Source organism: Camelina sativa, chromosome 17 (genome assembly GCF_030686135.1).
Source record: "Camelina sativa cultivar CO46 ecotype springtype chromosome 17, ASM3068613v1".
Classification (NCBI taxonomy): Eukaryota; Viridiplantae; Streptophyta; class Magnoliopsida; order Brassicales; family Brassicaceae; genus Camelina; species Camelina sativa.
Window position 1 is genome coordinate 9,125,025 of NC_141896.1, and position 10,294 is coordinate 9,135,318.

The window sequence follows — 10,294 nt, forward strand, 5'->3', positions numbered from 1 at the left end:
ACAAATGGGTTGATAGAGTCTTATATATTTGAAATTTTCTTATTCATTTTTATCATCTGCAATGGAATAGATTTTGTTAAAGATTAAGCTTATAATTCATAGCTTTACTAGAATCATACTAATTAACCGAATCCAACCAAAAAAATGCACAAATAAAAATACCGTTTAAACAGAGCAATGTCAAGTTTACACAGGTTAGATAGAGATTTAATACCTAGATTGAAACATCAACTAAACACGGCTTACAGACAAGAAGAGATCTACTGGAAACAAAAAAGTAGAAATTTATGGCAACATATTGGAGACAGAAACACGAAATTTTTTCATGCCTCTACTAAAAACAGATTTGCTCAAAATTATATTACTTCGATCAAGAACGATCAAGGACAGATTTTTAGTGGGGATAAAGATATTGGACATCATGCAGCCGAGTATTTCCAAAACATGTACTCTTCAACAAACCACTCGGTTTCAACCCTGGATTTTGCCGACTTCATCCCAACAGTTACACAGGATATGAATGATGACTTGACGAGAGACTTTTCTGCTGAGGAAATTTTGAAAGCTCTGTCAATGATCGGTGATGACAAGGCACCTGGTCTAGATGGTTTAACTGCTAGATTCTACAAACAGTGTTGGGATGTTGTGGGTGAGGATATAATCAAGGAAGTTAAAGAATTTTTTACAACTGCATACATGAAACCGGGGATTAACAACACAAATATCTGTATGATTCCTAAAATTACAGAACCAGAAACACTAGCAGATTACCGTCCTATAGGTCTTTGTAATGTCATTTACAAAATCATTTCTAAGTGTTTGGTTAACCGGTTGAAACACCATTTGGATGCTATTGTATCTGATTCTCAAGCTGCATTCATTCCTGGACGTATTGTTACTGATAATATATTGATTGCTCACGAACTCATGCACTCTCTTAAAGCAAGGAAACGAGTTTCTCAAACATATATGGCTGTTAAAAACGGATGTCAGTAAAGCATATGATCGGGTGGAATGGAACTTCTTGGAAACTACAATGAAATTATTTGGTTTTTCTTCTACTTGGATTACCTGGATTATGGCTACGGTTCGTTCAGTAGAATATGCTGTCTTGGTCAATGGTACACCATACGGGAAGGTTCAGCCGAGTCGTGGAATAAGACAGGGTGATCCTCTTTCATCCTATCTTTTTATTCTGTGTACAGACATACTAAGCTACCTCGTTAAGTCTCAAGTGTCCTCCAAATGTTTACAAGGAATCAAAATTGGCAATGGTGTCCCACCTATTACTCATCTAGAATTCGCAGACGATAGTTTATTCTTTTGCAGAGCAAACAACCAAAACTGTCAAGCCTTAAAAGATGTTTTTGACGTATATGAATACTACTCAGGCCAAGTAATCAATAGCTCCAAATCTTTTATAACGTTTGGCTCAAGAGTTTTTGGTCATAGACAGGCTGCAATGAAAAGAATATTGGACATACCAAATCATGGGGGTGGAGGGAAATATCTTGGATTACCAGAACAATTTGGTAACAAAAAGAAAGAAATGTTCGAATACATTGTTGAAAGAGTGAGACAACGTAAAACAAACTGGAGTGGAAAATTTCTATCACCTGCGGGGAAAGAAGTTCTAATTAAGTCAGTGGCAGCTGCAATGCCGGTCTATGCGATGTCATGTTTTAAATTACCTCTTGGTCTAATCTCTGAATTAGAATCGATACTGATGCATTTTTGGTGGAAAAAATCAACCTCGTCTAGAGGTATACCTTGGATTGCTTGGAAACGGCTACAATATTCTAAGAAAGAAGGTGGTATGGGATTTCGAGATTTAGCTAAGTTTAATGATGCTTTATTAGCAAAACAGGCTTGGCGTATTCTAACATGTCCCAACAGCTTATTTGCTAAAGTTATGAAAGCTAGATACTTTCCTGAGACTTCAATTTTAGATGCCACGCCTAAAAAATCACAATCATATGGCTGGTCATCCATCCTTACCGGTTTAGAGCTGCTTAAAAAGGGAGTTCGTGTTTGTGTTGGTGATGGTTCAACGATACGACTCAATGTAGATAACGTTATTGTAGAGCATCCCCCGCGCCCTGTTTGTTCAATTGATCCTAACGCTTCGGGTTTTCTTTCCTCTCTTATCGATGTTACTAGCTGTACTAAGTCATGGGATACATCTGCACTCGTCAGTTTGATAAAGCTGACTGATATTGAGGCATTGAAACAAATATACATTCCACAATATTCCTCTCAAGATAAAGTTATTTGGCATTATAATGCTTCTGGTGTTTACTCTGTTCGATCCGGTTACTGGTTGGCTACACATGATCCTACTGTGTTGGTTCCTGGCCCTCCCATTCCCCATGGTTCAGTTGATCTGAAAAAAAAGTTTTGGAAGCTGAAAATTTTACCTAAAATAAAACATTTTCTTTGGAATGTTTTATCTAAATCACTAGGTACTGCTACAAGACTGGTTTCTCAGGGTGTGAACATTAGTACTCTATGCCAACGATGTCATGGTGCTGATGAATCTATAAACCATACTCTGTTTATATGCCCAGCATCAAAGTTAGTTTGGGATAAAACTGATCTTCCACTCCCTTCTTTTCATAATACGGATTGTGAAATAAATATATCTGCCTTATTACACTTGTTAGATGACCTCTCTTTGCCTAAAGAACAGAGATTCCTACCTTTTTGGGTTCTGTGGAACATATGGAAGAATCGAAACAATTACATCTTTGAAAATATGGGGAGTGATCATAATCACGTTGTATCCCAATCCAAAGCTGATGTTTTCGAATGGATTCTATCTACCCCATCTCATTCTTCGGATTCTGTTTCTAGGAACCATCCGTTTAATCCCCATTGGTCGAGACCCATATATCCAACAGTGAAATGTAACTTTGATGTTAGCTTCAAAATGGATACAAAGGAGACTATAGGTGGATGGGTAATACGCAACCATTATGGTGAAGCAATTACATGGGGATCGAGTGTTCTTCGTAATGCAAGAAGTCCATTAGAAGGAGAGGCTCAAGCTCTATTACTGGCTATCGAACAAACTGCAGAGAAGGGTTTCACTAACGTATGCTTTGAAGGAGACTGCAAAATATTGATCGACTGCCTCAATGGTTCTTTACAAGATGTCTCCATTCATAGTCTATTACAAGATATCAGACACTACTCTAGAAATTTCTCTCATGTAACTTTTTCATTTATTCATCGTATAAACAATGAGATTGTCCATTTGTTAGCTAAATTGGGATGTAATACATTAGATTATTATTCAGCTTCTTCCAATCCATCTGTATGGATCATGGAACCTTTGTACTTGGACAAATTTTATTCTGAATAAATTTCTTTTGCTGAAAAAAAAAAAAAAAAAAAAATACCGAAAGACCGAACGCTTGTATACGCATACATGCACCTACAAATTAATTACTTGATTTGTAATATTATACCGCGTTATATACCAAAAAGGAAAGAATGTGGTAGCGTAGGTCTTAGGGTATATGATATTGTTTGTTTGACCGTATATATAAGGTCAACTCCGAACTTTGAAGTTGGTATTGTATGGTCGTATGGATACTCTCGGTCGTCAAATTCAGAAAATGTATGTCAAATATTAAATGTTGAACTTCAACTGTAAAGATATATAAAGAAATGTTCGATTTAAATCACGACTATATATGTATTTATAGCTAGCTCGGTCTACTAAATAAGTGAACATGTGAAGCCTGTTTGATTTATTATGCATGGCATGCGATGATGCGACCCGTTCGACTTTACTCGGTTTGGTGGAGAACTGAAGATATTAAGTACTTTACCATGTTCTTAAAAGAAAAAAGTACTTTACCAATTACCATATATATGCATGTTGATGAGTTGTTGACCAAAACAAAAGTACGTAAATACGGTTTTACACTGCAAGTTGTTTCACATATATGATATATACGATGTAATTACTGAAATGAGACACTAATAACATCTGGATGCCGCCAGAAAAGCACAGCTGGATTAAATTACAAATTTGACTAACTGGAAACGAGACATATGTGAAATTGTTAAAGTATATTGTTGTAGTATTTAATTTACTTATGTATAGTGTAAAACTCACACATGTTTCAGATTCATTCTTAAATAAGCTAATAATGAAGCATGGAAACTAAAATTTTTATATGTGAGAAACTGGTAGCAGTCAAAGTGAAAATAAAAACTGGAAAGAGGACACATAATTTGTTTTCTTTCGTATAATGTTTACTAGCTAGTCCAGATTATATAATTGATTCCAGTATTTTAGTGTGCTCTATATTTTTTTTTTCTGGAGTATATAGTTCATACTCCGATCCCTAGCTAATTGTATTATACTACTACTCCATCCGTTTCATAATATATGATGTTTTAGAGATTTTTCTTTGTTTCATACTATAAGATGTCTTCAACTTTTTAAGTAACTTTTAGATTATTTTTATATTTTCTTATTATTTATTTTATGTAGTTTTGTTTGTGATTGGTTGAACTTTTTTAAAATGATTATTTTTTAATCTACATATTTTCACTCAAAACATCTTATATTTTGAAATGGAAAGAGTATTTGTTAAGATAATAAGCTGCCGCCAAAAAAGTTGTCATAACTGTGTTGAGTGTTGACTCACACGTGCATGAAACTTGTAAAATTATGATATCTTTCAATAAAATCTTCATGGGTAAATAAAACAAACCTTCATAAGTTAATTATGTACTGTACTATCGTTAAAGTCAAATACAAGTTGCAATATTGGGATTTCAACAGGCCAGGCCACTTGTCATGACTTGCCACTGGAAGACGCGTGGTGCGTGCCACGGCGACGTTGCCAATTTCGCTTTCAGTTTGTCCATTTTTTTTTCTTCTTGTCATTTTCCGACGTTTGTTATTAACTACATGATTACAAACCCAATCAACTACAACTACCGCGATTAACAAATTTTTGTTTTCATTTTACCTTGTAATGATTATGTTCTTTAAGAACTATATGTATACATGCAGTACGTGAACGAAAATACATATTAACCACAATAATTTACTTTTGTATTCATTTATAGTTAGTTACATTTCTTCATATTAGTGTATGATGTATAGTGAAGTTGACATGATCGGATGATTATACACTTATATAGTAATTATATAAAAAATCAACAAGAAAAATATACAATTCGGAGTTTTAGGTCACGAAAACGAAAGTTAATTAGAAGGTATAACTAAGGAAAGTTTTATATAATTAGGTCCTTTTTTACTTGGCGTGACAAAAATCTACTTAATGGACAGACAACAAACAAAATAACCCTACGTGTGTTACCTACCGGTTCAAACCGTAACCGGTTTAGTAATTTCAATTTTGATCACACCCGGTTTTATCACCCCCTTCTCCTCTATATATCCCACCACCATGACCGACTCTGCTAGACGCGTCGTATCAAAAATATTCGTAAAATCTTTCTTCTTCTTTACTCTCTCTCTCTCTCTTTCTCCATCGATCATAATGGGAATATGTGTATCGTTCAATAAGAAAAACCCAGATACTTCGCCGACGGTGAAGATCGTAACAGTTAACGGCGATCTACGTGAGTACAATGTTCCGGTGGTAGCATCTCAGGTTCTTGAAGCCGAGTCAGCAGCAGCTTCGTCGTCTTCGTCTTCCTCTAGACCTTCTTCTTACTTCATCTGCGACTCCGACTCTCTCTACTACGACGAACACATCCCGGCGATAGAATCCGAAACGCCGCTTCAGGCCGACCAGATCTACTTCGTCTTACCGGTTTCTAAACGTCAGAACCGTTTAACGGCGTCCGATATGGCGGCTCTCGCCGTTAAAGCAAGCGTCGCGATACAAAACTCCGTCGGGAAAGAATCACGTCGGCGGAAGAAGGTTAGAATCTCTCCGGTTATGATGTTGACGGGTTCTAACGAGTCCGGGAATGAGACGACGGTTAAGAAGGGATCAGGATCACGGTCGGTTGTGAGTAAAACTGCGCCGTTTAAAGGTTCGGGTGGTTTTAACCGGTCCGGTTCGGTTCGTAATTTGAGGAGATATACTTCGAAACGAGCTAAGCTTGCGGTTCGATCCTTTAGGTTGAAGCTTTCAACCATCTATGAAGGCTCCGTCGTTTAGGATGCTTTCAGTTTTTGAGGAATAAAATAAATAAATTAGAAAAGAGAAAAGAATGAAAACAATATTAGAAGAAGCATATTTTTTTTTTTTTTACTTTTGTTACACACTGATGATGATATAGTCTTTTTTTTACACGAAGAACATATTTGTATATTTCTTCTTATACTTTTGATTGTGTATTTTGGTCATTGTAGACTAGAAATCAATCAATCATATACTATGTTTACAAGAAAATTATAATATATATGATTAATGATGTTCTTCAATTTAACCATCATATAATGTGGCCTTTTTTTTTTTTTTTTTGTCTTTTTATCCAAAGTAAAAACGTTATGTGAAAAAGGTATTGGTATAATATGATGCTAAATTCGGAAGATTGAACAAACTATTTGAATTGTATGTAAAGTGAGGAAAATCAGCTTAATTAGGCTTTGATATGAAGCTAGAATTTGAACGTCCGATAAAATTTAAGGTGGAAATTGGAAAATGGATTAAACCAGAATCTCTTGGCTTCACAACCAAGGAATTTGTACTCATAAATTTCTAGAAACTTATTCAATATCATTAAAATAATCAGTTATTCTATGCAAAAATAAATCAAACTTTGAAATTAGTGGATATTCAATTACAGTTTGAAAGAATCTCTCAAGATTTTATATTATTTATTAGTATAATATTTTCTAGGATCCTTTGAACCTACTTATCATTGTCGAAAAGCTAGCAAATCAATGATACTTACTTTTCGTTGATCACAGTTTGATGTGTGGTTGATGTGTCAATCAAATCCTTATAATCTTTGTAATACATGTTGTGTCAAAAATAACAATGTTAATTTGGTTGTTTTAATAAGTCGTCCTAGTTCTGCTTACTCGATCTAAGCTTTGATTTACAATCAAAGAACTTTTACTAGCATGGGATCACATATGGCATTTTCTACAAGTGCAGACCTTGTAGAAGCTTCAACGTATTATATTATACGTTGAGATGTGCTTTCGTGTCTGATGAAAAGTGATTAAATATGACAATGTCATATAAACTTCAATCAAAATGTATCTGACGTAAACGAAATAAATTTATATAAGTATATTCAAATGTGTATTTGATTCTAAACAGAGACGTGGTGTGAATATATATTATATAGATTCCACTAGGCACTATGAAACCACGGTTGAATCTTGAAATGGTATATGAACATTGTGGCCTTGTGGGTGCTGAATTGGTGATTGGTTTGACTTTGAACGTTAAGAAATCGATCAAATATTCTTTCTTTTCGCTCTTAAAATAGCAAGTCCTCCGACATGACTGGCAAATCTCCGACAATGACAGGGTTGTATATGGAGGCGACGCTGTAATCAACTATATCAATTTCTTTTTTTTTTATCAGTAGATTAATTTTCCATTTTATTATTTCTTACCATATACGTGCGTCACATTAGAAAAAGTAAATAAGTGCGGTATGATTTTTTTCTTGGGTTATTGTGATGGATTCTATAAATTTATAATGGCTAAAATATGAATATAGTACAAACTACAGTTGCTTTGATTTTATAATGTGTAGATAGATAGGCCTATGTTGCCACGTATGATTAGACCGTTATTATGTACCAAACAAAAAATGGCCTCAAGTCTTTAGACGAGCGACCAAATCGCCTTATTGGACCGTGTGTTTCTTTCCTATTGAATCCATCGACTATGCAAGAATGTCAACCTTCGTTTGTAATTCTGTTTTTTTTTTTTTTTTTTTTTATTGAATTAGTTTTGGTGATAGAACCTTAGACGAGATTTGAGTGATTTCAATACATATGTGAAATTTATATATTTATAGTTTATGCACCCTCTAAAACCTAGTAGTTTTGAAATATGGTTCCGGTTGGATAAGCTTGAAACTTTTTTCGATGGACATATTTTCAAACTTATAATTAATGTATGTACATAGCACACATGCGACTTTAAAACATATCATACCTATATAATCAAATCTGGTCTTGCTATTGAAATTAAATGCATAATATATTGGGATAGCTATCTTCCACATATTGTAAATATTTAGCTCTTTATCCCCAAGTCACCAAAATCAATTTCTCATTATTGATTTTAAATATATAAATAGATTTGTTTGAATTTTCTAAGATTTCTTAATAAATTGATTGATATAACTAGAACACGATATATTTTGTTATGAACTACACAAGAATATACCATTCGACCACAAGACTATAGCACATATACTTCTAGTTATACAAGTGTGAAACTGTAATAAAATTTGGTAGATAGAGTAACAGTCCTGCGAACCGTCATTGACGAGGAGATCAGAAGAAGCAAAATACGATACGAAAACAATTCAATCATACATTGATTTCTCTTTCATTATTCATAAACCTGTATGAGAAAAAACCACGCAAAATAAGGATACGTTCGAAAGCAACTCAATCATACCTAAACACTTAAAGAGAAATCATTAATTGATTTCCCTTTAATCTCCCAGACATCCTTTTCTGACAAAAACAATACAAAACAAACAAATATTTCTCAAGATATGCATGAGTTTGCTTAACATCACTGCTGTAGAGACCCTAGCCAAGTCTTCCGAGTTTCACATTCATAAAACGACCACGACAGAACCAGATGTAAAATTTAATCATACTACATAAAATCATTAACTAACCAAAAAAAACAGCAATATGAAAATAATTAGGGAGGTTGGCCTATTATTTTTCTTAATTCTTCATTTGCAAAAATTGGTATACATAGAGCGGCTATATGTAGGAGCTTGAAGCCTACCCCTTATATTTTTGATGTTCGTAGCCTATTTTTGGGGTTATATAGAAATGTATATTGATATTTTGTAGCAATTCTTTATGTACACAAACATGCATGATATTATCTAGTCATATATATAATGTAATAATAAGTAAATTTGAATAATGAGTTTATATAACGTTTACCTAAAAATGTCAAATTCTTAAGAAAAATTCGAGTAATTGCTTAGTTAATGTTTTGGGGCGGACAAGGGGTTTCACTTTCAATATCGCTGTCCAGACGAGCAATTATTTTCAAACCGTTAGCTTTCTTCAAGATTTCTCATGGACCTTTGATTTGTTGATAAGATCTCGACTTATCTATTTTGTATAATATATTAACTCTTCACACGTGAATATTGTGGGTGGATTCAAATATTTGTTCTGTTTTTGCATAATAGGAAATGAACCTCATATATTAATATTATTATTGGTTACAAAAGCAAATATGACGGAATGGCTGGTAAAAACAGTATCCCCTTGATAATAAAACGGAAGTACACAACATTGTTTTGTAGACTATATAATTTAAATAAATTGGTTACAAATAGGTTATAGATTAATTAGTTACAAGTTAAATAGTGGGTGCAAGAATCATTTGATATCATCTAATTTATCATATTAATTTTCTTTATTAAATTATTTACCCATATTAAAATCTTTTGATATCTAACTTAACATATTAATTTGTTAATTATCATTATACTTCACCTCTCATTTTTATATATGAGTCTATTTTGTGAAACAAATAAATTATCATATTATTTATTATAATTAAAAACTAGTTTTATTTCTGGATATACCATAAGTTGAATTTTAAAAAACAAATATAAATTGTTCAATCTATAAAATATTCAAGCTTTAGTAATATTATTCTTTAAAAATAATATATGTTGAATTATAAATTTTACTGAGTAACGTGTCAAAATTTGAATATTTAAATTCATTTTCATATTTTTTTGTTGAATTTTATAATTTTATATAATATAAAAAACTTTAAATAATTTATTTTGAAATATTTTTAAAATACTTAAACTTGATTTAAAATTTAGAAAGTATAAACACTCTAAATTGATTTGTTATAGCAATGTCAATAATACGTAACTATAATATGAAAGAATTTCAAGAAATCAATTATATTAAAACAAAAAGTATAATAATATATTAACTTACTCATAATATAATAACTCGCTTTTTAAAATCAAATTTACAAATTATGTCTTATAATGACATTTAAGTCATGATGTAGAATATACATTGTTGAAATAACTTCACATATACAAACTAATACAACATATTAAAATTTTATTCTAAAATATAAAATATACAAAATTTAAC

At 32.6% G+C, this 10,294-nt stretch overlaps 1 protein-coding gene across 1 annotated transcript; it reads left to right on the forward strand.

The window, feature by feature from the left end:
* Nucleotides 1-5,439: 5,439 nt before the first annotated feature.
* Nucleotides 5,440-6,424, forward strand: LOC104756460 (uncharacterized). Its single transcript, XM_010479059.2, has one exon. The coding sequence runs from the start codon at nucleotides 5,529-5,531 to the stop codon at nucleotides 6,156-6,158; it is 630 nt and encodes a 209-aa protein (XP_010477361.1). The 5' UTR covers nucleotides 5,440-5,528; the 3' UTR covers nucleotides 6,159-6,424.
* The last annotated feature ends 3,870 nt before the right edge of the window (nucleotides 6,425-10,294 follow it).